We start from the raw sequence: 27,907 nt of genomic DNA on the forward strand, positions 1-27,907 counted from the left end.
GATCCACAGGATTCGGGAGACTAGGCCCCGCCTCAAGCGACGCGTGGGGGCGGGGCCTCGCGCTCGGCTCTCGCGAGCTGTCAAGAAGGTCGAAAGGAGTGGAAAATGGCGCCGAGCGAGCCGGGCGGTTCTGTGAACCCGGTACCTTGGGCTGCTGCCCTGCTCCTGGCTGTGGGCATGGAAGGGGCTCTGGCTCTACCTGAGGTACAGCAGAAAGGTTGAGGTCTGGCTGAAGAAGGCTGCTGATCTTCAGCCTTGCGTCGAGCTCGCCCGCCGGTGGCTGTCCCAGCCCCAAGCTCAGATTTCTCCCTTGCCCTGTCCCAGCGGGGATCGTGCTCTCGAGTACTCACGTAGCGCAGGCCACTGGCACCTTTGCCTTGCCCACATTCAGAGACCTTTGACATCTGATCTCCTTGCTTTTGAGTAACTTTATATTGTTCTTCTCACTCCAGAGTCCCCTGGCTCCTCGGCCAGCTGTCCTTGCACGAATATTGTCCGTACTGCTTTGGCATGACTGTATTCTGCGATGCTTGAATACTCTGTGTACCTGCATGCAGCCCTTTAACACTTGCCAAGCCATGCCTGTCAGGTGGAGAAGTCTCTGGAGAGGACATAATAGGGTCAAGTAATTCGATTAGGTGCCCGGTTGTAGAGGAAGAAGTGGGTTCTATTTATAAAAGCCAGCGTTCTGCTCTGTATTGTAGGAATTCTGGAGGGCGGACTGACAGCTAACTGTTGATTCTTGTTTGTTCTTTTTTTCTCTCTGGAGTCTTAAGGTTCCCTTCTCTTCTGCAGATTTGTACCCAGTGTCCGGGAGGCGTGCAAAATACGTCCAGAGTAGCTGTTTACTGTGAGAATACATCGGCGTTAATGCAAGCCCGATGCTGCCTGAATCAGAAGGGCACCATCTTGGGGTGAGGGAGGAGAAGACATCCTTGGATACTCAAAAAAGTTCCCAGACTGGAGTCTACAGGCTTGCCTAACTGACTTTGGGGATAAATATTGGCACCTAACTGGAGGCATCTAATGTTGATTCTAAGACATTTAAATTCGATGTAAATTTTTATTCCATAGGTAAAAGATCTTTTGAGGTTTTTTTTTCCCTAGATGACAAGTGATAGTTCTTGCCATTTTATAGACTTTTTTTTGTTGTTGTTCTTGGTTTCTTTGTGTACCTTTGTAGACCAGGCTGGCCTCGAACTCACAGAGATCCTCCTGCCTATGCCTCCCTGGCGTCGGGAATAAAGATGTGTACCAACAACACCTGGCTGATTTGCTTCTTTTTGTTGTTTTGTTTTGTTTTTTCTTTCATTTAAAACCTCTGTGACTGGGCCTGGTCTTTGTAATTTGAAATTTGTAATTTCAGAGTTCAATGTAGACTGGGCAGTGGTGATATATTTCTTTTAATCCCAGCACCTGGGAGGCAGAGGCAGTCAGGTCCTTGTGAGTTCAAGGCTAGGCAGGGGTACACAGAGAAAACCAAGGTCACCCTTAGTTACCTAGGGAATTTAAGACTAGCTTGGGTTACATTGAGATCTTGTCTCAAAAAGAAATCATCTCATTGGGGTTGCTAGGCACTGTGGTTCTTGTCTTTAACCCAACCCCAGCATTTGAGAAGCTGAGGCAGGAGGTTGCCACAGGTTGAGACCAGCCTGGGCTGCAGAGCGAGACCCTGTCTCAAAACAAAACAAAGTCTCTGTGGTGGCTGTGATTGTAGCTTGATGACAGAGTGCTTGCCTTACTCGTACAAGGGCTTGGGTTTAATTCCCAGCAGCAACAACAAAAACCTCTGGGTCTGAGAATCACAAGATGAGAGCTACTAATCCTGGAGAAGATAGCACAAAGTTTCTTCCAATATTTGCACAGTGCCTAGCCTTACTGGTTAGAACTGTGTGACCCAAAAGAAATTTCTGTCGATGATGGAAATTTTCCATGTCAGTACTGATCATCAGAGGAGCCACGATTTCATACGTGTTTGAAGTCTTACTTGTGAGAATGCACTTGAGTTTTAGGCAAACTAAAATGTCTACATGCAGCTAGGGCTAACTGGATTGGATAATAGGTGATTATAATGTCTCCAATCACATTTCTTTTATAGTTCTGGACACATGTTCCATGGGGAATGTGCACAAATACTAGCCTTGCCAGGGATGGAAAACAGACATAGTTGCATTAATCCACTTTATTCCTTCAGGATAGATCTCCAGAACTGTTCCTTGAAGGATCCTGGTCCGAAGTTTCTTCAGGCTTCTGCTGCTGTTATCATGTAAGTGGTTAGATACTTTCCTAATATGGTGATGGGAAAGTCTTCGGAGATAACGCTCAATATTAGTGTTTAAACCAAACAACTGAGGACAGGGATTGGATCAGTAGCCCAGGAAACCATGTATAAAGGCTAATCGCATGCTTTTCTCAACAGAATACTAATAGTGTCTACTTTGCAGAGACCTTCAAGCAAATCCTCTCAAGGGTGGTTTGACCAACATCTTCCGTGGCTTTACCAATCTCCAGACTCTGTGAGTAGCAGGGAAGAGAGAATCACAATTTTTAATTGCTAAACGCTCGGCAATGTCAAAGCAGTTATTGCTGTTTTTTTTGTGTGTGTATGCTTGCATATGTGCCTGAGTGAGTTCGTATGCACATGGGTACCTGTGTGCATGTGTTGGGTACCCGTGAACCCATGCTTTATGGGTTTGTTATGAATGTTTGTTCTACTACTGAGCTATACACTAACCTCTTTTGCTGTGCATTTATGATCACCTGTGTTGTCTTCAGGATACTACCACCAGATGTCACCTGTCCTGGAGGTATTAATGCCTGGGAAAATATTACCTCTTTCATGGACAAGCAAATTTGCCAAGGGCAAAAGGACCTGTGCAATAGCACTGGAAGCCCAGGTATGCTGTAGCAAGGCCATCTCACGGAGCCCTTTCCTTCTAAGTGAAGCCATTCTCCACTTTAGATAAACCCAAGATGCTAAAGTACCTCTTGCCCAGAGTTCCCCATTCCCCGGAAAGGTTTTAATTATTATTATTATTTCTTCTTTTTTTTTTTGGTCTTTTTCGAGACAGGGTTTCTCTGTATTGTATTTTTGGAGCCTGTCCTGGAACTCGCTCTGTAGACCAGGCTGACCTGGAACTCACAGAGATCTGCTTGCCTCTCTGATGCTGGGATTAAAGGCATGAGCCACCAACGCCCCAGCTAATTGTTTTTTTTTTAAGATTTATTTATTTATTACATATACACCAGATTGAATTGTAGATGGTTGTGAGCCACCATGTGGTTGCTGGGAATTGAACTCAAGACCTCTGGAAGAGCAGTCAGTGCTCTTAACCTCTGAGCCATCTCTCCAGCCCCCAGCTAATTTGTTTTTTAAAAATATTTACTTATTGGGCTGGAGAGATGGCTCAGAGGTTAAAAGCACTGACTGTTCTTCCAGAGGTCCTGAGTTCAATTCCCAGCAACCACATGGTGGCTCACAACCATCCATAATGAGATCTGGTGCCCTCTCCTGGTGTGCAGACATACATGAAGCAAGATGTTGTAGTCATAATAATAAATAAATAAAATCTTAAAAAAAAAGATTTCTCAGCTTAAAAAAAAATTTACTTATCATGTATAGGGTTTTGTCTGCATGTACACCTACACGCCAGAAGAGGGCACTAGATCTCATTATAAATGGTTGTGAGCCACCATGTGGCTGCTGGGAATTGAACACCAGATCTCTGGAAGAGATCTTAACCTCTGATCCATCTCTCTAGTCCAAGGTTTTAATTATTATTGTTAGTGTTATATTCTGATTATTATGATCTTTCTTTTATTTTTTGTTTGTTTTTGTTTTTATTTTCTGAAGCAGAGTCTGTATTCCTAGCTGATCTGGAACTTGTTGTGTACACCAGGCTGGACTTCAACTCACAGAGATCTGCCTGCCCCTGCCTCCCAAATGCTGGGATTTAGGCATATGCCACCATGCCCAGCTTTTCCCTCTACTTTTGACCTAGAAATGTAAGAGAATCTAAGCAGATATTTGAATATTTGAGAAAAGTACTTAATGAGATCCGGTGATGTCCTCCCATCCAAGTACCATACTTCTGAGCTGAGAGGAGATTGGCTCTTCAGTGTCCCATGGCCTTAGACTGTAGTGACTCTAGTTTTCCTCTGGCTCCCAGAAATGTGTCCTGAGAATGGCTCTTGTGCACCGGAAGGCCCTGGTCTTTTGCAGTGCGTTTGTGCGGATGGTTTCCACGGATACAAGTGTATGAGGCAGGTAAGGAACTGGGCCTTTCACAACTAAAGGTTCTTGCATTTGGCAAGAACCTCCCAGGAAGATACAAGGAGCTGACGCTAGTTGCTGGTAGGCAACTTCAAGGGAAGTGCCTGGAGGAGGGGCTGCGTGGCTAAGAAAGAAGTAGGTCAGAGAGACCCTGTGTTCTGCTGTGACTTGTTTGTTTGTTTGCTAATCACAGGGCTCCTTTTCGCTGCTTATGTTCTTTGGGATTCTGGGGTCCACCACGCTAGCCATCTCCATTCTACTTTGGGGAACTCAGCGCCGAAAGGCCAAGGCTTCATGAACCTCACAGGGCTTCTTGCTCACCCGAGATCGCTCTGATCATGACAAACATTACTCGCCAGCCAGCGGATCCTGCTCAAGGCTGAAGCGGCCATTGATAATGAAGGAAGGTGTCAAATTTTACCACTTCGGGGTGGTGGACACTCGGTTCAGGAGCGGACGAGTACTTGCATGTATTATTGACTACAATAAACACTTTTTTTCCATTGTTTTAGGAAATAGTGCCCTACCTTTGCGTGTTCCTTGCTTGAGGGGCTGGTTTGGGACGGTCGGGTTTCTCGGGTCTCCAGGTTTTGCTTGGTGTGATGCTGTGGACCCACCCATGGTCCCGCCCCTTACGTGCCCGGCCCCGCCCCTCACGCTGCCGGCTGCCTGCGCCGTCGCAGTCGTGCTCCAGCTCAGTACGATTAGGGCTGCCGCTTACCGCGCCCGCCTGCTCTCCAGCGCCCCGCTCAGCGAGCCACGTGGACCAACTTCGGCGCGCGGTGTTCGCTTGGTTCCAGTGGGGCTCGCCGCGCCTCCCGCTTCTCGGTGCTCGCCTCGTCTCAGCTCCGACCCCATGGCGGCTCTGGTGTTGGAGGACGGGTCGGTGCTGCAGGGCCGGCCCTTTGGGGCCGCTGTGTCGACTGCTGGGGAAGTGGGTAAGCAAGCCCGAGCGGGCTGCCTAACCTGTCCACCCCTCCTGCACACCCCTCTCTCCGATTCGGTGGCTCCAGCTCCCTCTCACCGCTCACGACCGAAGCAGTCACCTCCTCCGGGATCTGCAGCGCTCGGGGCAGTGTTCCGAAGGCTGCCCTTGCCAGATCTCAGCCCTGCCTCTTTCTTCAGTGTTTCAGACCGGCATGGTCGGCTACCCAGAGGCCCTCACTGACCCTTCCTACAAAGCTCAGATCCTGGTGCTCACGTACCCTCTCATCGGCAACTACGGCATTCCCTCAGATGAAGAGGACGAGTTCGGCCTGAGCAAGGTAGTCACACCCAGTGCTTTCTCTACATCCCTTCTCACGTCAGAAGTTAACGGTGAAGTGGCTGGCTCTCTGCTAGACATCCTAGAGGAAAACAGTCCAAAGCACTAAGGCGACCGCAGTTACAGGGCTCTCAGGTACCTCGAAAGGCAGAGAGCTGGAGACCACCGAGGAGGTGGTACCCTCTTTTGAGAGTCCTGTGTGAGCTAAAGGTGCGGTGCACAGGAAATGGCAAAGGGCTTGTGGGAGTAGTTATCAAAATTACAAGGGTTGAAATTTCTAGTTATTTCCTAAGGACCACAAAGATTTTTTTTTAGTAGCAAACAAAATCCTTTAGGTACTTAGCCCTCCTAATTCCCTTTAACACAGTTCCTCATGTTGTGGTGACCCTCCAACCACAAAATTGTTTTCATTGCTACCTCATAACTGTAACTTTGATGCCGTTATGAATCGTAATAGAAATATCTGGTGTTTACGATGGTCATAGGTGACACCTGTAAAAATGGTGACTGGTTTGGGGGTTGTGACCCCCGGGTTGAGAACCACAGCTTTAGGCTACGTACCTAGGAGAAACTGGAAACATGGATGGTACCTCTCTAGTACCAGTGGTCACCATTTTCATCTACATACGAGTGACAGTGATCACCATCCGGACTCCTTGGTATTGTTTCCTTTTCTGCTTCTCAATAGTGTTTTTTTGTTTTTGTTTTTGTTTGTTTTTGTTTTTATGAGACAGGGTTTCTCTGTATTGCTTTGGAGGCTGTAGGTCTAGCCCGGCCTCGAACTCACAGAGATCCACCTGCCTCTGCCTCTCGTCGAGTGCTGGGATTAAAGGCATGAGCCACCAACGTCCTGCTCTCTCAATAGTGTTTACCTCTAGCTAAAAAACTCAAATTTTCTCATACAGCGAGCCCCTCCCCCCCCATTCATTCTGTGAAATCTGGAAACTAAGTTGCCTTTGAGAGTTAAGTGTAAGTATTAACACAACCATTAAGGTAATAATAGAAGTTACCATAGACTAAATGCAATATTTCACAAAACTTGCTTAAGCCCTGACTCCAGTCTTACAGAAGTCTCCCTTTGGAACCCTAGCTGCTGGCCTGGTACTCCCAGAGATCTACCTGCCTCTGCCTCCCGAGTTGTGACATTTGACGGTATACCCAAGCCTTCAATTCCCCCCTCCTTTTTTTTTTTTTTTTTTTTTTTTTTTTTTTTGAGACAGGATGCTCTATACCAGGCTGACTATGAACTCAGGGATCCTCCTGCCTCTGCCTCCTGAGTGATGGTATTAAAGATGTATGCCACCACCTTGGCTAATTCTTAGTTTTGAAGCCTGCCTCTTAAAGATACACTAATTGTTTGTTATTCTGGGAAATTACAGCTGCAGCAAGTACATCATCATCATCATTATTGTCTTTTTTTTTTAAGATTTATTTATTTACTACATATACAGTGTTCTGCCTCCATTCCAGGAGAGGGCACCAGATTGAATTGTAGATGGTTGTGAGCCACCATGTGGTTGCTGGGAATTGAACTCAGGACCCCTGGAAGAGCAGCCAGTGCTCTTAACCTCTGAGCCATCTCTCCAGCCCCATTATTGTCTTTTTTTAAAGCCGGTATCTCTCTTGTGTAGCCCACACTAGCCTCAAGTACTGTGATTGCAAATGCCAGTTATTTTGCCTTTAAATATAACTTAATCTTTTTACTTGACCTGTTTTCGAGATAAGATCTTGCTAATTCATACCCCTCTCTCCCTGGAGTCTTCTCTCTTTTTTTTTTTTTTTTTTTTTTTTTTTTTTGGTTTTTCAAGACAGGGTTTCTCTGTGGCTTTGGAGGCTGTCCTGGAACTCGCTCTGTAGACCAGGCTGGCCTCCAATTTATCCAATTTAGTGATCTCAGTGATCAAATGAAAGGCATGCACCACCACACCTGGCAAGCTTGCTTTATTTATTTATTTAGAGATAGGGTTTCTCTGTGTAGCCTTGGCTGTCCAGGAACTCACTGTGTAGACCCGGCTGGCCTTCAACTCACAGAGATCCGCCGCCTCTTTCTCCCGAGTGCCACCACCACCTGGTGACCTTGCCTTTCTTGCCCACTGCATTTTCCTCTGTAACAAACCTGCACCAGTGAGCACTCAGTAGGTGCTTAAGGGTTTAGTCTGTGTCAGCTGCAAGTACAAATTCCTGACACATTGAAATGGAAGGAAGAAGTGGAGAAAGGTTCTGTCTCTGAAGGAAGTAACTTATAACTACAGTGGATATATGTAAGAGTTGGGGTGCTCAAGCCGGGCGTTGGTGGCGCACGCCTTTAATCCCAGCACTCGGGAGGCAGAGGCAGGCGGATCTCTGTGAGTTCGAGGCCAGCCTGGTCTACAAAGTGAGTTCCAGGACAGCCTCCAAAGCTACAGATAAACTCTGTCTCGAAAAACCAAAAAAAAAAAAAAGAAGGAAAAAAAAAAGAGTTGGGGTGCTCACTGAGAAGACTTGTAAGCTCGCTTTTGGACAAAGGAAAGTGCCATTTTCTGTTCTCTTGGGCACTCATGGCCCATGTTCAGGGTTTCTTATGGGATAGTGCAGAGTTACTGAAAGAGGGTTGCCTGTGGAAGCAGGGAGGGTTTGGTGTTTTGAAGGGATGACAGGCTGTCGTATAGGGTTGAGCAGAGAGCTAGTGGCCAGACCATGGAGGGACGTGCCGAAGAGAGCAGTTGTCCTTGAATTCCTCTCTGTCCCCTCTCTCCATCTGTAGTGGTTTGAATCCTCGGAGATCCACGTGGCAGGACTGGTGGTGGGAGAATGCTGTCCCACGCCCAGCCACTGGAGTGCCACCTGCACCCTGCATGAGTGGCTGCAGCAGCATGGCATCCCCGGCCTGCAAGGTATGACAGCAAGCACCAGGATGTCTGGGTAAAGTACAGTGTGCCGAGATGGGAGGAAACGGAGTCTCGAAAAATGGGCAAGGTTTAGATTAAAGAAGAATCTGAACCATTGCTTAGGAGGAAAAATTGTAAAGAAAGCAAACCCGGTTCCTGGCTTGCCTAATTTAAGTCTGACTTTCAGCAGAGTTTTACGTGGTTACGTTGCACTTAGGTAATGCATGTCTGAAAAGCAGCCATGCTCCCTGCTGTGTTAGCATCAATGCACATCTGTTACTATGTGTATAAAACGCAGTCTGTAGGTCCCGTAACTTTCTTTTTTTTTTTTCGAGACAGGGTTTCTCTGTATTGTTTTGGAGCCTATCCTGGAACTCGCTCGGTAGACCAGGCTGGTCTCGAACTCACAGAGATCCGCCTGCCTCTGCCTCCTGAGTGCTGGGATTAAAGGCATGCGCTACCACCCCCCCGGCTCGTAACTATTTCTTGAGAACACGGTTTCTCCTTAAGAGAATTAATCCAGTGGTCTCCTTCCCCCCCCCCATACCAAAGTAGGGACATTGTTGGCTTGGGTTTTTGAGACATGGTATCATGTAGTCCAGGCTTGTCTCAAACTCACGATGTGACTTGACCAAGATGACCGTGAACGCTTGGCCCTGCCACTCCTCAAGGGCCAACACTACAGTTGTGTGCCACTTGGCCCGACTTTATGTTTCTGTTCCTGTAGTGTCATTTAGCATGGTCGTTTTCCTCTAGGAGTTGTTTCCAATAATTAGATCTATCCAGATCGTGGTTCAATTTGGATGTGATATTTTGAGCAAGATTACTTCATGGCTATGTCCTGCCATCAGCATGGTCTGATGCCCATAGAACAGTTGTATTTGACTCAGGGCTGTGGAGCAGGAGCGTTCCTGGATGTCTCCCCTCACTGATGACTGAGTTGGGGACTGTCATCTGAGGCTGTGCTGTTTTGACAGGAGTAGACACTCGGGAGCTGACTAAAAAGTTGCGGGAGCAAGGGTCTCTTTTGGGGAAGCTGGTCCAGAGTGGGACAGAGCCTTCAACCCTGCCGTTCGTGGACCCCAATGCCAGGCCCCTGGCACCAGAGGTTTCTATTAAGGTACAGAGGAAATGCCCAAATTGGGGGAAGCTCAAGGCCTTCAAAGATGGGATTTGGTGTGGGTACACCTATGCTTGCTGATCACGGCTGCCAACTGTTGCTCTTCCTTCCTCAGACCCCACGGGTATTCAATGCAGGGGGTGCCCCTCGGATCTGTGCCTTGGACTGCGGCCTCAAGTATAATCAGATCAGATGTCTCTGCCAGCTTGGGGCTGAGGTTACTGTGGTGCCCTGGAACCACGAATTAGACAGTCAGAGTGAGTATCTGGGGCCTGTCCAGACGCGCAGCTTGGGTTTGAGCAGAACTGTGGCTCAGAACAAGTGACGAAAGTCAGTGTGAGTCGCTGGAAGGGAGGTGGAGACCAGGAATTCCACTTTTGTGACCGCGCGCATGCGTGCATGCATGCATGCATGTACTATATTATTTTAATTATTGTGGTGGGGGATACAAGTGTGAACCATGTCACGACAACTTTAAGAAGTAAGGTCTCTCCTGCTGTGGGCTCTGGGGATTGAACTCTGGTCATCAGGCTTGCACGTCTTTGAGATCCTATTTGTGTCAATCTTTTGTGCCCCGTTCCAGAGTATGATGGCCTTTTTCTGAGTAATGGACCTGGCGATCCTGCCTCTTATCCTGGTGTGGTAGCCACACTGAACCGCGTCTTGTCTGAGCCCAATCCCCGACCTGTGTTTGGAATCTGCCTTGGACACCAGCTGTTGGCTTTAGCCATTGGGGCCAAAACTTACAAAATGAGGTGGGACTTGGGACTAGAAGGAGCCCACCCTTGGGACAGAATTGAAGAATGCAGTGTCTTGAGAGTTGGGGGTTATTGGTGTGGAAGCTGACATTGAGCTGTTGGGAGCAATGAGATCTGAAAGGGCTGAGTTTCATGTAGTCAGAAGAGGATGGGGAGAGCAGCTGTGACTCAGTTTCCATTCTCTAGGTATGGAAACCGAGGCCACAACCAGCCCTGTTTACTGGTGGGCACCGGGCGCTGCTTTCTGACGTCTCAGAATCACGGGTTTGCCGTGGATGCAGACTCGCTGCCAGCAGGCTGGACTCCGCTCTTCACCAATGCCAACGACTGTTCCAACGAAGGCATTGTACATGACAGCCTGCCCTTTTTCAGGTGAGCACGGGGGAGAGGTGGGGTGACCGGGGGCTGTGAAGATGGGAAAAGAAGGCACCGCCACGGATCTCAGTCCTCTCTGAGGCTGCTGCAGCTGTAGCAATGACGTCAAAGCTTTTTGTCATTCAATCCCTTTGACAGTGTCCAGTTTCACCCAGAGCACCGAGCTGGCCCTTCAGATATGGAACTGCTTTTTGATGTATTTCTGGAGACTGTGAGAGAGGCTGTAGCTGGGAACCCCGGGGGCCAGACAGGTGAGCCCCTTTGTAGGACCAGGGTGTGGGCTTAAGAACAGAGCTAGTTCCAGGACAAGCATGAGACAGACTTATCCTAAAAGCTGCGTTGGGGAGGGAGGAAGAGAGACTGCCCTGGGCAGTTTATGCTGCTTCTGTCAAAAGGAACTGCAGAGTTAGGTGTCCTGGGCTCTCATGCTCTCTCAGCCGCTCTGTACTGGAAGTGAGAAGTCCAATTCAGATGGCTCCCGGGGGCCCACGCGCTCTGACATTCCATGACTTCCATTGCATCCACAGTTAAAGAGCGGTTGGTGCAGCGCCTCTGTCCCCCTGGGCTTCTCATTCCTGGTTCTGGGCTTCCACCACCACGGAAGGTTCTGATCCTAGGCTCTGGGGGCCTCTCCATTGGCCAGGCTGGAGAATTTGACTACTCAGGCTCTCAGGTAAGGCAGGTGCCACCTCCCATGGGGATGTGTGACCCACAGAGTCGTGAGGAGGACTGAGGCATGGGTTTGCAGGGAGGAAATGGGTTGGCAGGTCTGCGAGCCTGCAGGGGATGAGGTAGTGAAGAGGATTGAGTACTAGTGGGGAAGAGGAGGTGACAGAGGCTTCAGTCCTCTCTGACGGGGCTGACAGGTGTTTCTCTCTGCTTAGGCCATTAAAGCCCTGAAGGAGGAGAACATCCAGACGCTGCTGATCAACCCCAACATTGCTACAGTGCAGACCTCGCAGGGGCTGGCAGACAAGGTCTACTTCCTTCCCATTACACCTCACTACGTAACCCAGGTATGCCTCGGCCAAGGGCGGCTGGAGGAGGGGACTCTTGGTGAGCAAGGGGTTTCCCTGGTCACTATGGGGTCCTAAGCTGCTTTGTACCTACTCCCCCCCTTCATGTGTACGACTCCTGCCTCCTGCCCAGGTGATTCGGAATGAACGCCCAGATGGTGTGTTACTGACTTTTGGGGGCCAAACAGCCCTTAACTGCGGTGTAGAACTGACCAAAGCCGGAGTGCTAGCTCGGTATGGGGTTCGGGTCTTGGGTACACCTGTGGAGACCATTGAACTGACTGAGGACCGACGAGCCTTCGCGGCCAGGATGGCTGAGATCGGAGAGCATGTAGCCCCCAGCGAAGCGGCAAATTCTCTTGAACAGGTTTGTGAGATAGTTGGGTAATAGAGTGACGTCATTTCCTTTGGGTCCAGGAGCCCTCTGGGCAGCAGCAAATGACTTGTTGGTTCATGTCTCTGCTCCCTGCAGGCTCAGGCAGCTGCTGAGCGACTGGGCTACCCTGTGCTGGTGCGTGCAGCCTTTGCCCTGGGTGGTCTTGGTTCTGGCTTTGCTTCCACCAAAGAGGAACTCTCAGCTCTTGTGGCTCCAGCTTTCGCCCATACCAGCCAGGTGCTGATAGACAAGTCTCTGAAGGGCTGGAAGGAGATTGAATATGAGGTGGTGAGAGACGCCTATGGCAACTGTGTGACGGTGAGTGATGGGGTGCAGGCCCTGGGCTTCCTGAACTTTCGGGAGAGCAGAGTTGATTTGATCCAAGGGCAGAGATCTCTGCAGGTGCTCTGCCCTTTGGATCCAGACATAGCAGGACCTGGGGATGTAGCCTCCTGACTCTTGACTTCCTTTGTTGGTGACCTTCATGCCCCCCCCCCTGCAGGTATGTAACATGGAGAACTTAGACCCACTGGGCATCCACACTGGTGAGTCCATAGTGGTGGCGCCCAGCCAGACGCTGAATGACAGAGAGTACCAACTTCTGCGACGGACAGCTATCAAAGTCACCCAGCACCTGGGGATCGTCGGGGAGTGCAACGTGCAGTATGCCTTGAACCCGGAGTCTGAGCAGGTGAACCTTGAAGTAGATACTGCACCTGTTTACTTTGATCTTTCAAGGCTAGACTGAAGCCAGGATCGTCTTGGTTAGGGTTGGAGTGGGGGGGGGGGCCCTTTCACTCCATCCCTATGGGGTCTCAGTCATCTTCCCCCTCACTTTTGAACACTTTTCTAGGCCAGGTACCAGTGACCTGTTCTCTCTGTTCTCCCCGTTTGCAGTATTACATCATTGAAGTAAATGCCAGGCTGTCTCGAAGCTCTGCCCTGGCCAGTAAGGCCACAGGCTATCCTCTAGCCTATGTGGCAGCCAAGCTGGCGTTGGGCATTCCCCTGCCGGAGCTCAGGTATAAGGTGGGGGGAGTCCTAGTGTCAAGGGGCGCGGGATGTGTGTGTGTGTGTGAAAATACTCACAAGACAGGGACTATGAGAGGGACCAGAAGCTCACCCTGCATATTCTTTGTCTTTTTGGTGCCCCAACTTACTGGTGTTCAGGAACTCTGTCACTGGGGGAACAGCAGCCTTTGAGCCTAGCCTGGACTACTGTGTGGTAAAGATTCCTCGATGGGACCTCAGCAAGTTCTTGCGTGTCAGTACGAAGATTGGGAGCTGTATGAAGAGTGTTGGTGAGTGTCGCACTTGCAGTGTCCAACTAGAACCAAGAGGCTGGACGTTAAGTCATTGTACTGCTAGATCAGAAGTTCTCACCCTTCTTAATACGCCACCCTTTAATACAATTCCTCCCCAACCATACAGTTATTTCATTGCTACTCCATTACTGTACTTTTGCTACTGTTAGGAATCATGATGTAAATATCTGATATGCAGGATGTCTGATATGTGACCCCAAGGTGGTCACAAGCCACAGACTGAGAACGGCTAGTCTGGAATGTCAGTGGTGCTTAGTGTGGCCTGAATTTCTCCAGCTCCTTTACTAACAGTAGCTTAGAAAGAATGGTTTCTCGGAGTTACTGGATGGTCTTCATCATCGGGGGCAGGGGTCGCACTCACCTGGCAACCCGTGTTGGAACTGGTCCCTGGGTCCAGGTTGTTTGCTCCCTCTACTTTAACAAATGAGTAAATGGAGGGAGCAAAGTAACCTTGTAGGTGCAGCACTTCATCCTCATGGCCCATCATTCGACTTATAAATGCCTGTGGCGTTTCATTCACTAAGTAAATACTTGTTCGGGGGAGAATTACTATTGCTTCCCTGTGGGTCCTTATTTATTTATTTTTTAGATATTTATTTTATCTGTATGTGACTGTTTTTCCTGCTTTTTTTTTTTTTTTTTTTTGGTTTTTCGAGACAGGGTTTCTCTGTGGCTTTGGAGGCTGTCCTGGAACTCGCTTGGTAGTCCAGGCTGGTCTCAAACTCACAGAGATCCGCCTGCCTCTGCCTCCCGAGTGCTGGGATTAAAGGCGTGTGCCACCAACGCCCGGCTTTTCTTGCATATTTGTAAGAGCATCAGAAGGTATCAGATCCCCTGGGACAGGTGTTGTGAGCTGCCATGTGTGTGCTGGGAACTGAACTTGGGTTCTCTGGGAAAAGCAACAAGTGCTCTTAACAGCTGAGCTTCCCCACCAATCCTACTTAGTTTTTAAAATGCGCATGGTATCCGTGAGGGTGGAGTGTTCATGCCACAGTATGGATGTGGGAGTCGGGAAAATTTTCAATCAATTCTTTCCTTTCACCTTCATGGTGAGTTCCGGGAATTAAACTCTGGTCGCCAAACATAGGTGGCAAGCTCCTTTCAGTGAATCCTAAATCAGAATCAGCATGGTGCTAGCCATTTCTAGCCTGTCCTCTCCTCTGGCAGTCTGTATTACTTTTTAAAAATGTGATTGGCTGTGCATCGGCTCAGAGAATAGTAGCATCATCTCCGTGTTACCCAGACTTTTTAATACTCTAAAGGATGAAACGCCCCAGATGGTGCCATCATGGTGTGAATAAAGCAAGCCAGATAGCTGGGCAGCCATCAGGTTCCGGCTGTTGCCATAAACCGCAGCAAGTCCCAGCACCGCAATGAGGCTTCGTTCTGTTTAACACAGTTAAGATCAGAGCAAGACGGCACCAGTGGCCTAACAAAGCGCTTCAGTGCTCAGAAGGGTTAGACAGGAGGATTGTAAGTTCAAGGCCAGTCTGGGCTACGTAGTAAGTGCTGGGCAGGCCGGTCAGATTGGCTTCGAGCGTTGTGTGACGGTCACCACCACACAGTGGGGAAACGGGCTGCAATCCAACTGGCGTTGTGTATGGTGCTGCTGTCGCTGCCCGTCTGGGAGAAGTGCGCGCGCATGCACCTATTCAGGAGTGGCTTTTAAACAAGAAGTCTGAGCTCGGCTATTACTTCAGAATTTTTAGAAATCTTACAAGACTGCCAAGATGTTCCTTCTGGAGATGAATTTCTGTTATATGAAAATTATAATAAACATGGGACTGGAGCCATAATTAAATTATGCTAAAATAAGTATATTGGAAATAGGACAATCAAAGATTGATTCCCAGCTGACTTTGAAATGTCTTGTATTCCTCTCATCTTCTCTAAATGCCATCTTCCTGCTGATGTCTTAGAACTTCCTTTGTGTTTTTGTTTTTGTCTTTTTGAGAGAGGCTCTGGCCATGCTGCTGTCCACTCGGTATTCACTGTGGAGCCCAGACACTGTTGCCAAACTCTTGGCAGTCCTCCTGCTTCAGTTTCTTGATTTTTTTTTTTCTCTCTCTCTAGACAAGGTCTCAGTATATAGCCATAGCTAGCCTGGAACTTGGCTATATATAGAACAGTCTGGCCCCCAACTTAAAGTGAACCTCCAGCCTCTGCCTCACAAATGCTGAGATTACAGGCATGAGCCACCACACTCAACCTTCAAGATCCTACGATTAGCAAAAAATCATCCAAAACAACCATTCCCACTTCTAGGGGAGTTGGTTACACTTTATACTTTGTATTTATTGTAGGACAGGAACTTCTATTAAGCAAATGGTACTTAACAAGGGCTACACAGTTACTCTTGCCTAATGCCCTTGCACTTCTGGAAGTCTTTATAAGTAGCAACCTAGAACACAAAAATATCACAGCCTCACAGCCATCAACACTTCAAAGCTAAATGTCCTTCAGTAATTCAGCGGTTAAGTGGCGGGAAGCCATACAGGAATTGAAGTGCTGCTTGTGGGGTTATGCTGCCATGTGGGAGAGTGCTTATGAGGAGGAGGCAATGTGACTTAGATCTTACTGTGGTCGTCTATAAACCTTAGACAAGAGGAGAGCCCTGAAACAAGAACTCAAGCTTGTCTGGGCGTGGGTTCGGGTGGGTGTACTGGTATGTGCAGGCATGTGAGGGGGCCAGAGGACATCCTCGGGTACTGTTACCCCACCCTCTTTCTCTCACCTGGCCTGAAACTTCTTTTTAAGCCTGGCTTTGCTGGCTGGCCTGCAGTGATACTCAGGGTTCTGCCTGTCTCCATCTGCAGTTCAAGGACTGTAAGCTGTGCCACCACACCTACCTTTTGTGTGGGTTTTGGGGCAAGTACTTTACTGACTGAACTATCTCTTTTGTACCTCAAGTCCTTGTTTTTGAGGCAGGGTCTTTATATATATGGGCCTGGCTGAACGGAAACGTGTTATGTATGTAGATCAGGCTGCCTTTTAATGTTCTAGAGGAGGAAACATTCCAGATGGTGCCATCATGGTGTGAATAAAACAAGCCAGATAACTGAACAACCATCAGTAGTTTGGTTTGCTGCTATTATTAGCTAATAAGTATCCACTGGTCCATTTTCGGCATGCCAATTTCAGTCACTCAGTACAGTCTGTGCCTGTCTGTGGAAATGGTAGGAAAAAGAGATAGCTTCTAGGTTTCTTAATGGCGAAGCACCACAAATCCCACCACCATGGCCAAGATTTAAATAAAACCCACGAGTGTGTCGGGCATCGTCACACATACCCACCCACACCGTCTCCGTCCTTCATCCTGCTCCCTAGGTGAAGTCATGGGCATTGGACGCTCATTTGAAGAGGCCTTCCAAAAGGCCCTGCGCATGGTGGATGAGAACTGTGTGGGCTTCGACCATACAGTGAAGCCAGTCAGTGATGTGGTAAGCTGCTCCTTTCCAAATGCACGGTGACGTGGGCCCCGCTCCACTCTGCCCCTAGGCAGGAGCTGTTGACGGTGACAGCAGTAGTCACGGAGAGATTTGCTGTTTCTCGCTTTTCTACCCCTGCCCTGCCCTGCATCCATCCCTTGGTGCTCGTCCCCAACAGGAGTTGGAGACACCAACAGATAAGCGGATCTTTGTGGTGGCTGCTGCTCTGTGGGCTGGCTACTCGGTGGAGCGCCTGTATGAGCTCACACGCATCGACTGCTGGTTCCTGCATCGAATGAAGCGTATCGTGACCCACGCCCAGTTGCTGGAACAACACCGAGGACAGCCGTTGTCTCAAGACCTGCTGCACCAGGCCAAGTGCCTCGGCTTCTCAGACAAACAAATTGCCCTTGCAGTCCTGAGGTCAGAGATGGTGGTTAGGGCGTCGGGCCAAGAAGTGTGGGGAGGGAGCTTTTGCATCAGGAGGGCCATCGGTGGGGAGCCTTGTCCATAGGATGCCTTCCTTCTATTCCTGCCCTAGCACGCGCTTCTTGAGTCAGTCTGATCTATTCCCATCCGTGTCTGTCCCTTTAGCACAGAGCTGGCGGTTCGAAAGCTACGTCAGGAACTGGGAATCTGCCCTGCAGTGAAACAGATTGACACAGTTGCGGCTGAGTGGCCAGCACAGACCAATTACCTGTACCTGACATACTGGGGCAACACCCATGACCTCGACTTTCGAACTCCTCACGTCCTGGTCCTTGGCTCTGGTGTCTACCGCATCGGCTCCAGTGTTGAGTTTGACTGGTGTGCCGTCGGCTGCATCCAGCAGCTCCGGAAGGTCAGGCTCCTTTCTCCCAGTTCTCCTGCGCTCCAGCGGTTGCCTGTCCTCCCACATCAGAGCCTGACCTTTCTATTAATTGCCACACCTTTAGGTTTTGGGTGGGGCCTTCCTTAGGCTTGTCTCTCTCACTGTCTGAATCTCCCCAACATCCCACTGCTTGGATGTGTGTGTAGCTGTTGCACAGGAAGCAGGCAGGCTGGGAACTTTGGCTCAGTGCCTCTGTGCTTCCTCTTAACCGCTAATGCATCCCACTCCCTACGGCAGATGGGTTATAAGACCATCATGGTGAACTACAACCCAGAGACAGTCAGCACAGACTATGACATGTGCGACCGACTCTACTTTGATGAGATCTCCTTTGAGGTGAGAGGGTACCCGGGGGGGGGGGGGGGGGGGGTGAATGGAACATGCTGGGCAGCCCAGGGTTCTTTGGTACTGAACAAGGCTGAGGGAGGCAGCCAGCGAGAAGGCTCAGCCCCCCGAGCCCTTTGGTTCCTTTCCTGAACTTCAGGTGGTGATGGACATCTATGAGCTGGAGAACCCCGACGGCGTGATCCTGTCCATGGGTGGACAGCTGCCCAACAACATGGCCATGGCTCTGCATCGGCAGCAGTGCCGAGTGCTGGGCACCTCCCCGGAAGCGATCGATTCAGCTGAGAACCGGTTCAAGTTCTCCCGGCTTCTAGATACCATCGGCATCAGCCAGCCTCAGTGGCGTGAACTCAGTGACCTCGAGGTAGGCTGGGTCCTGCCAAGGGGCCCGGGGGCTGGATGTCGTTCGTGGGTGAGCATGACCGACCTTGCCGCGTTCCTGTTTCTGTAGTCTGCTCGCCAGTTCTGCCAGACTGTGGGGTACCCCTGTGTGGTGCGCCCCTCCTATGTGCTCAGCGGTGCCGCTATGAATGTGGCCTACACTGATGGGGACCTGGAGCGCTTCCTGAGCAGTGCGGCCGCTGTCTCCAAGGAGCACCCCGTGGTCATCTCCAAATTCATCCAGGAAGCAAAGGTGAGCGTCTCTTTCCCGCCGGCCCCAGAGAGGGCTGCATTCTTGCAGAGTCTCGGGCACAGAGGGCTTGGAAGGATAGGCTGTATGGTCCTGTCTCACTGGGGAGGGGGAAATGGGATGTGCTCCCATCATCCCACTGCCTGCGTCTGCCCCCAGGAGATTGATGTGGACGCTGTGGCCTGCGATGGCGTCGTGTCAGCCATTGCCATCTCCGAGCACGTGGAGAATGCAGGTGTGCATTCAGGGGATGCTACGCTGGTCACCCCCCCACAAGACATCACCCCCAAAACTCTGGAGCGGATCAAAGCCATTGTGCATGCCGTGGGGCAGGAACTACAGGTCACAGGGCCCTTCAATCTGCAGCTCATTGCCAAGGTAATAAGTTGACCGGCAGGGAGGCAAGCCCGCTGGTCCCTGTGTTCTCTGCTGACTCCACTGCCGGGGAGCTGCGCACTGTGTCTTACCCTCATCCATGTAGGCAGCAAAACTGGGGGTGAGGTCGTTTTTGGAGCCCACAGCAGTGTCAGCACATCCGGGCTTCACCAGGCCTGACCGAATGCTCCCTCCTGCAGGATGACCAGCTGAAAGTTATTGAGTGCAATGTGCGTGTCTCTCGCTCCTTCCCCTTCGTGTCTAAGACGCTGGGTGTTGACCTAGTGGCCTTGGCCACGAGGATCATCATGGGAGAGAAGGTAGAACCCATCGGACTCATGACGGGCTCTGGAGTCGTGGGAGTAAAGGTAAGGGAACGAGGGCCCTTGAGTCCAGCGTACGGATCCCCTAACTGTTACAAAAACTCAGCCTAAAACTAGATGGTTCTGTAGACTGGGGAACACCTGGCTGCTTTGCTTAATTTATTTATATTTTTGCCGGTACAGGGGACTTGAACCCAGGGCCTCAGGCATGTGAGGCAAAGTGCTCTCCCATTGAGCTAAGGGAGAGAGCTCAGTGAGTAGATAAACTCTTCACCCACACAAGGCAATCATGGGATAATAGGATGGTCATCATCCCTTAAGAGCTTACCCTGTAGGAAGCAAAAGAAGTTTGGTCCAAAAATAGCCCGTTATGGAACAGTCTGTGATACACCTACATAACCAAGCTACAAACCAAATCTACAAGGAGTTTAGAGACGGGCAATGCTGTTTCCAAAAGGCTGCTCTTGGAAGGCTTGGGAGAAGGGTTGGTGTTGGACCCCAGTCTCGAGAATGCTAAGGCTGTTGGATTTGCAGAGCTCCTTGGGGCTGCGTCCAGGGCCAGGAAACAGGCAGTGAGAAAACAGCAGGGCTCAGGCAAGGCCATTCCCACTGTGGTGAGGTGGACACGGGACCTCCTTTGTGCCTCTTCTCCCGACACTGTCCTGCTGTTCCCCCAGGTGCCTCAGTTCTCCTTCTCGCGCTTGGCGGGTGCTGATGTGGTGCTGGGCGTGGAGATGACCAGTACTGGAGAAGTAGCTGGCTTTGGAGAGAGCCGTTGTGAGGCCTACCTCAAAGCCATGCTTAGCACTGGCTTTAAGATCCCCAAGAAGAACATCCTGCTGACCATCGGCAGCTACAAGGTACCAGAGCCTCCTGGGAGGCGGGAGGTCATGCGGCTTCAGCTTTCTAGGCCAGGGCTCACTTGCCTCTGCTTGGTTTCAGAACAAAAGTGAGCTGCTCCCGACTGTGCGGTTGCTGGAGAGCCTGGGCTATAGCCTCTACGCCAGCCTGGGTACGGCGGACTTCTACACTGAGCACGGGGTCAAGGTACGTAGTGGCCCCTCACCGGCCCCTGTGGCCCCAGAGGAACCTCTCCATTTCCCCCTGTCCCAGTGTAGAACAAGTAGGGTATGTAAGAAAGCAAAGACGTTTCTAGAAGGCTCTCTGGCACTGTTGACATGCTTGTGTTTTTACTTCCCAAGTCTTGTGCGTTGGGGGGTGGGGCTCATACTGCTGTTGGTGACCTGGCTTCTTACACACAGCAGAAATACTTTTTCTGTTGAGAACTGAACTTTGCCAGCCCTTGTCCCCAGCCTGTGGACTCCGGGCCCAGATCCTTTCAGATGAGCCTTCCCGACTTTCGCAAGAGTGCAATTGGCCTTGACTTTAGTTCCGGACTGGCAGGTGACAGCTGTGGACTGGCACTTTGAAGAGGCTGTGGATGGCGAGTGCCCGCCACAGCGGAGCATCTTGGATCAGCTGGCTGAGAATCACTTTGAGTTAGTGATTAACCTGTCAATGCGTGGGGCCGGGGGTCGACGGCTTTCCTCCTTCGTCACCAAGGGCTACCGCACGCGGCGCCTGGCTGCTGACTTCTCTGTGCCTCTCATCATCGACATCAAGTGCACCAAACTCTTCGTGGAGGTGACACAGCCCCGGGTGCAGGAGTGACAGCTGTGAAGGGGGGATGAGCGTGCGCTGGGGTTGGGAGATGGCAGCGTATAAGGGCTGAGCTAGCGGTGGAGCTTTGTGGCTCCAGAGGCGGAGAGGTGGGTTGGAGAGAGAGGAGTTTACGTTGGGAGGGACTCGTCTCTACCTCACCTCCCAGGGCTACCCTTCCTTAAGCCTGACTGTGCGGTCCACTTGCAGGCCCTGGGTCAGATTGGCCCCGCCCCGCCTTTGAAGGTTCATGTAGACTGCATGACCTCCCAGAAACTGGTGCGGCTCCCTGGTGAGTGTGTCTCCTGGGACACTTGATAACAGCTCCTGGGGTATAGCCTGCCCTGGACTATACAGGCCCGAGGATCTCGTTCTGAGCTCCCTCCGTCCGTGGTGCTCTTAACCGAGGAGCTTGTATCACAGGGTGTGAATTTTCTCCCCCTCCAACTCTGACCTCGACCCCCGCATTCCCCAGGGTTGATCGACGTCCATGTGCACCTTCGGGAGCCAGGTGGGACACACAAAGAAGACTTTGCCTCGGGCACAGCTGCTGCCTTGGCTGGGGGTGTCACCATGGTCTGTGCCATGCCTAATACCCGGCCCCCCATCATTGATGCCCCTGCTCTGGCCCTGGCCCAGAAGGTGAGCCACTGTCCCCCCACCTTCTTGAATCCCTTTTCTCTCGGTCCTTCCTGTGACCCTGGCCGCTGGTGGGTGTGGATGCTGGCGAACCTTACCTCGCGTGTGTCTTCTCTAGCTGGCAGAGGCCGGTGCCCGCTGTGACTTTGCCCTGTTCCTTGGGGCCTCATCTGAAAACGCGGGGACTCTGGGTGCTGTAGCCGGGTCTGCAGCAGGACTAAAGCTCTACCTCAACGAGACCTTCTCCGAGCTGCGGCTGGACAGTGTGGCCCAATGGATGGAGGTAAGGAACGTGTTGCCCACGCTTTCTCCTGGCTGGAGGCTGTGGTACCTGGGCCGCCAGCGGAGAGGACTGGGGTTCCTCCGGGCACTGGGCTCAAGGAGCACAGGGAGTCAAAGCTCATCAGTTTCTTTCGCCAACCCTTGTGCCCCCAGCATTTTGAAACGTGGCCTTCCCACCTCCCCATTGTGGCCCATGCAGAGCGGCAGAGTGTTGCCGCAGTCCTCATGGTGGCTCAGCTGACCCAGCGCCCAGTGCACATATGTCACGTGGCTCGGAAGGAAGAGGTGAGGGGTAACAAAGGTCTCGGCACCCTTGTCACTTTCCCAGTGAGACCAAAGGTCACCAGAAGTTCTTGGAGGCAGAAGGGAGTCTGGGAAGCTAAGCCAGCACCCTTTCCCGTTTGGGCCTCAGGGCTCTGAGTAGGAATGCCAGGCTTAGGGCTCTGTAGGGCAGGCCACATTGGGGGCCTCTGCGGATTGTCCTGCTTTCTCTCTAGATCCTGCTGATTAAAACTGCGAAGGCACAGGGGCTGCCTGTGACCTGTGAGGTCGCACCCCACCACCTCTTCCTGAATCGGGAAGACTTGGAGCGCCTGGGACCTGGGAGGGGAGAGGTCCGGCCTGAGCTTGGTTCCCGAGAGGATATGGAGGCTCTGTGGGAGAATATGGCTGTCATCGACTGCTTTGCCTCAGACCACGGTGAGAGCCCTAAGTTGGGGTCAGTGCCTGGGCTGCGATGGGTGTGGTTGCAAACCAGAGGCCATGTACAGGGGCCAAGCCCTGGAGGAGGGCACCCGAGGAAAACGTCACTGGGGTTGGTAGTGAAGACAGTGGCGTTGCCAGAAGCGAAGTCTTGGAATGAGGTGTCCAGGCCTGCCTCCCTGAGTGACAGCCGCTTGTTTCCAGCTCCCCATACCCTGGAGGAGAAGTGTGGGCCCAAGCCTCCACCCGGCTTCCCAGGGCTGGAGACCATGCTGCCGCTCCTGCTGACAGCTGTGAGTGAGGGCCGGCTCAGTCTGGATGACCTGCTACAGCGCCTGCACCACAACCCGCGCCGGATCTTCCACCTGCCCCTTCAGGAGGACACCTATGTAGAGGTGTGGGACAAGGACCTGGAGCTGGGGAGACCTGGAGCCGCCCTCAAAGCTGCACTTGGTGTGACCTTTCCCTTGTGTGACCCTTCGGGCAGGTGGATCTGGAGCATGAGTGGACAATCCCTAGCCACATGCCCTTCTCCAAGGCCCGCTGGACCCCTTTTGAGGGGCAGAAGGTGAAGGGTACCATCCGCCGTGTGGTCCTGCGAGGGGAGGTTGCTTATATCGATGGACAGGTATGAGTGTGGCCCCCAACTTGTCGCAGTAGTGACCTCTTGGGCAGCATTTTGTTCCCTGCCCAGTACAGACCCTCTGCCCTGTGTCCCTGGTGACATTTTCTCACTGTGTCTGCTTCTGTGAGAGCCCTGCGTGCACTCCTGCTCCCTCATCTTCCGTGCCCTCTGTGTGCAGGTGTTGGTACCCCCAGGCTATGGACAAGATGTACGGAAGTGGCCTCAGGGGGCTGTTCCCCAGCCCCCTCCTTCAGCTCCTGCCACCACAGAAATAACCACGGTAACCATCTGCCCCTGGGCTGGATCTGGCCATCAGCCCGAAGAGTGCCCTAGGGTTGGGCTAACAGCAGTTTCATTGGTGGAAAGTGCTGCGCTTGGCAGATGAAATCACCTGCCTCCCTGTCTACTGCAGAGTGGACACAGTTCTCAGTTTAGGAAACCCGCTCTGAGAGCCACACGCTAATGTGTCTGCCCAGGCCTTGTTGCTAGATTGGCACTTACCTCAGCACAGGCCAACTGTGTCTGCCTATTGTTGGCAGCATGTTGGGAGTCGGGAGCAGTGCAGAGGTGCCGTGGGGTGGGCTCTGCACGGGGGGGGGTGCCCCACTGGCTTCTCCTAAGGGATTGTGTGTGGGCCGATGGCGGATCAGCCACTTTTCAACATGCTGGGCCATCTCCATTGCAGACACCTGAGAGACCACGCCGAGTCATCCCAGGCCTTCCTGATGGCCGCTTCCACTTGCCACCCCGAATCCACAGAGCCTCTGACCCAGGTTTGCCAGGTAAGAGGGGTTCCCGTGGCACAGGATGAGGCGTGTTCCTACTGACCCGATGGGGATGGGCAGTTCCTCATGGCATCCACAATGGGCCCGGGTTGGGGGCTCAACTGCCCCGGAACTGATTAAGACTTCCTCTCAGCTCCTTTGTCCCGTACCTGCCACACTGTCCTTCCCTTGCTCCTCATCTGAGCAGCTACCCCCCACTCTGACTAAAGTAGCTACTACAGCATGAAGCAAGTGTCCCGTAGCGTTTTCTCACAGGCCTCTTTTCCTTGTGGGCAGCTATGTACCTCCGCCCAGGAGCTGGCATCTCATGGGGCAGCCGAGCGTGGGGTAAATCCCGCTTGCTGGTTGGTGTGAACTTGGCATTCCTCTGCCTCAGATCCCTGATGCCAGCTGGGAAGGGCCCTGGGAGGGTACAACTTGGCCCATACAGCACATCCCCTCAGGGAGGCCCGGGTCCCTCCCCATAGCTGCTGCATCCTTCCTGCCCCCTAACCTGCTGTAGCACTTGTGATTTGAGGTGGCTTTAACACAAGCACTGGGGGGAGCAGAAGTCCTTGTGATTTGGGCCCACCTCAGCATGGCCACCAGATGACCTCTGTCCTGTTGCCATTTGCAGCTGAGGAACCCAAAGAGAAGCCATCCAGGAAAGTAGTGGAGCCAGGTGAGCCCACATTGCTGCATAGTCACCCGGGGCCTCTGTAGTCGGGGAGCCTTATGACCCTCATCTTCTGTACTGCCCCCCACTGCAGAGCTCATGGGGACCCCCGACGGTCCCTGCTACCCTGCACCGCCGGTGCCTAGACAGGCATCACCTCAGAACCTGGGCTCTTCTGGCCTACTGCACCCACAGACTTCACCCCTGCTGCACTCCTTAGTGGGCCAACACATCCTGTCTGTCAAGCAGTTCACTAAGGATCAGGTAGGTGCCTGGGGAGAGAGGACAGCAACACCCAGAGCTTGAGGGTCTGGAGAGAGGGCGGCATGACCCGTGGCGCTGACGTGGGGTCTTTCGTAGATGTCTCATCTGTTCAACGTCGCGCACACACTACGGATGATGGTGCAGAAAGAGCGGAGCCTTGACATCCTAAAGGTCAGGAGGCGGTGGGGTGCAGCCGTGCCTTCCCTGGCCCCTGTCAGGGGGGCTGTGCAGTGGACTGCGGCTCTACCTGGTCCCTTCATGGATGCATACAAACTGCAGCTCAGCTCTTTGCTCTGGAAGGTCCTTCCCGTCTGGGCCTGCACCCTGGGCTTCTTCCCAGCAGTGATTGACATGGCGTCGTCCTGTCTGAATGGGGGTAGTCACAGGACACAGCCGTGATAGTTTGGGGTCAGACAAGTCAGACACACAGGGGTGGCTTTAGTTGGGAGTCAGGCTAGTGTGGAAATGTTGTGACAGGTCTCAGGGAAGTTTCTCAGCATCTCTGGTGTAAGTGGGGCAGTGAGAGCTGCCCTGGGCACATTCCCAAGGCGCACACACTCTGTCCTTCCCCAGGGCAAGGTCATGGCCTCCATGTTCTACGAGGTGAGCACCCGCACCAGTAGCTCCTTTGCAGCAGCCATGGCCCGGCTCGGGGGCGCTGTCCTCAGCTTTTCAGAAGCCACGTCCTCCGTCCAGAAGGGGGAATCCCTTGCCGACTCTGTGCAGACCATGAGTTGCTACGCTGATGTCGTTGTGCTCCGGCACCCTCAGCCTGGAGCTGTGGAGGTGAGGCGGCCTGCACAGGGAGATGGGATGGCTGTGGCTGGACCGAGGAACATAATGTCCCTTCCTGCCCACATTTCCTGTGACCACAGATCTTGGGGAGGGCTGGATAGGTGAAGGGACCCGGGAAATGGAGAATGCAGGCAAGGGGAGCCTTCCGCAGCTTGGAGGGCGGGATTCTCCACAGCATCTCCTGTCTTCACAGCTGGCAGCCAAACACTGTCGCAGACCAGTGATCAATGCTGGGGATGGAGTCGGAGAGCACCCTACTCAGGCCCTGCTGGACATCTTCACTATCCGGGAAGAGCTGGGGACTGTCAATGGCATGACGGTGAGGGCATCAGGGGCTGGAGTTCTGGAGGGGAAGGCAGCCCTGGGACCAAGACTTTGAAATGACAGGAGGGATGCCTACAGTGATTCTGTCTGGTGACTTGCTACCTCCTCTAGATCACCATGGTAGGTGACCTGAAGCATGGGCGCACAGTGCACTCCCTGGCCTGCCTGCTCACCCAGTACCGTGTGAGCCTACGCTACGTGGCACCTCCCAGCCTGCGCATGCCACCTAGCGTGTGGGACTTTGTGGCTTCCCGGGGCACCAAACAGGTGAGATCCTGGTGGCTCATCCCATCCCAGGGGGCCAAGGGTTGGGCGGTGAGAGCTTAGCGGGTGCATTCACTAGGATTCCATCTCCAGGAGGAGTTTGAGAGCATTGAGGAGGCGCTGCCCGACACGGACGTGCTCTACATGACTCGCATCCAGAAAGAGCGATTTGGCTCCACCCAGGAATACGAAGCTGTGAGTGCAAGGCTTACGGCAGAGCCCAGGGCTGGGCTGCAGGGCACCCATGGGAAAGGGTGGGGAGGCGGGGCACAGGCTGGAGTTCAGGTCCCACGGTTGCCCCAACTGTGTGAATGTGAGGGGCCCCGACTGTGCTCTCTGTGGCCCCCGAGTCTGATGGCAACCCTGCCTGTCTTCCAGTGCTTTGGTCAGTTCATCCTCACTCCCCACATCATGACCCGGGCCAAGAAGAAGATGGTGGTGATGCATCCGATGCCCCGAGTCAATGAGATAAGGTGCTGTGGCTCCGCTGTTGCAGGAGGCCCTTGGGGGCCGTGGGGAGAAGCCTTCGTCTGAGACGCTCTCCAGGAGCTACGTGCTAACACTTTTCCTTCTCTTGCAGCGTGGAGGTGGACTCAGACCCCCGAGCAGCCTACTTCCGCCAAGCTGAGAACGGCATGTACATCCGCATGGCGCTTCTTGCCACCGTGCTAGGCCGTTTCTAGGCCCAGCCTCCTCTCCTGTCTCTTCAGGCCCAGCTGCTGGGCAAGGAATCCCAGTGCCCCCCACGGGGGCAGCACACTTAGCAGACATCCAGGGGCATCCAGATAGCCCGAGGATACACACGGACAGACTGAGACCATGCTTTCGGCTCCAGTCTAGAGATCTCTCTGGCTTGGGGGTATAGTCTTTGACACTGGGGGCTCCTCTGCCTCGTCATCTCAGTTCGTACACCTCAAATCTGTACAGTTACTTTTCTACTGACTGTAATAAATAGGCAAATAGTTCCTGGTCCCCCATGAGTGCGTGGGCCGGCAGAGGACGCCTTTGGTAGGATGACAGACCCCCACCGGGCTCTGTAGGGCTCGGGTTGACACTGGTGCTCTCCTGGAGACCCTGGCTTGTGGCCAGCCTGCTGTGTATTAAATTGTAGTCCGTGTCCTGAGCAGTGGGGTTTGACCTTCTGGGAGAACACCCAGGCCCTGGTGAAGGGAGGCTGCACACTGGCTTGCAGCCACTGAGACGTATCGCCCTCCAGGCGTTAACCAACTCTTTGCTCTCTGACTAGCGCTGTCCTTCAGTGGCCTGGGTTGTGGTCACATCCCCAGAGCCTTGTCCTGGTATTCTTCCCTTTACTCTCTCCGGGGGCCACTGCCTAAAAGGAGAGCTGAGCAGTGTTTGACATGGATCCCTTAGAGGAGGTGTTAAGTAGGGTTAGCTCTTAACGGCTGCAGGTGACGGCTGAGAGCAGCCATTCTGGTCCGTGAACTTGAACAACAGACTTGACTTGGCACACCCTGGGCACAGAGCACTGTGTGCACTGCAACCACAGAAGAAGATAATTAACTCACCCCTGCTTATTTATTTGTTTTGAGACAAAGCTTTGCT

General features: G+C 52.3%; 2 protein-coding genes across 3 annotated transcripts; both read left to right on the forward strand.

Moving 5' to 3' along the window:
• The first annotated feature begins 47 nt into the window (after positions 1-47).
• On the forward strand, positions 48-4,789 carry Atraid (all-trans retinoic acid induced differentiation factor). Its single transcript, XM_005073536.4, has 7 exons — positions 48-204; positions 796-914; positions 2,195-2,266; positions 2,445-2,516; positions 2,776-2,897; positions 4,170-4,267; positions 4,467-4,789. The coding sequence occupies exons 1-7, from the start codon at positions 106-108 to the stop codon at positions 4,569-4,571; spliced, it is 687 nt and encodes a 228-aa protein (XP_005073593.1). The 5' UTR covers positions 48-105; the 3' UTR covers positions 4,572-4,789.
• On the forward strand, positions 4,671-27,306 carry Cad (carbamoyl-phosphate synthetase 2, aspartate transcarbamylase, and dihydroorotase). Of its 2 annotated transcripts, XM_013115966.3 has the most exons (45): positions 4,671-5,211; positions 5,399-5,538; positions 8,281-8,410; positions 9,382-9,524; positions 9,640-9,781; positions 10,108-10,279; positions 10,469-10,654; positions 10,796-10,908; positions 11,185-11,330; positions 11,542-11,673; positions 11,807-12,040; positions 12,146-12,367; positions 12,552-12,740; positions 12,947-13,071; positions 13,220-13,350; positions 16,702-16,814; positions 16,981-17,225; positions 17,397-17,643; positions 17,911-18,009; positions 18,158-18,382; positions 18,470-18,652; positions 18,809-19,027; positions 19,225-19,392; positions 20,025-20,207; positions 20,290-20,394; positions 20,752-20,991; positions 21,217-21,298; positions 21,482-21,648; positions 21,764-21,928; positions 22,081-22,212; positions 22,425-22,626; positions 22,834-23,024; positions 23,117-23,257; positions 23,433-23,534; positions 23,940-24,036; positions 24,316-24,366; positions 24,656-24,700; positions 24,789-24,958; positions 25,055-25,129; positions 25,532-25,744; positions 25,947-26,072; positions 26,189-26,344; positions 26,435-26,536; positions 26,720-26,814; positions 26,922-27,306. In XM_013115966.3, exons 1-45 carry the CDS (start codon positions 4,671-4,673, stop codon positions 27,022-27,024), a joined length of 7,188 nt encoding a protein of 2,395 aa, XP_012971420.2. In that variant the 3' UTR covers positions 27,025-27,306. The 2 variants fall into 2 exon arrangements, with proteins under 2 accessions (XP_012971420.2, XP_005073594.3); XM_005073537.4 differs by lacking the exon at positions 24,316-24,366.
• Positions 27,307-27,907: the final 601 nt, after the last annotated feature.

The sequence above is a fragment of the Mesocricetus auratus genome, unplaced genomic scaffold (genome assembly GCF_017639785.1).
Source record: "Mesocricetus auratus isolate SY011 unplaced genomic scaffold, BCM_Maur_2.0 Super-Scaffold_100024, whole genome shotgun sequence".
In the NCBI taxonomy this organism is placed as follows: domain Eukaryota; kingdom Metazoa; phylum Chordata; class Mammalia; order Rodentia; family Cricetidae; genus Mesocricetus; species Mesocricetus auratus.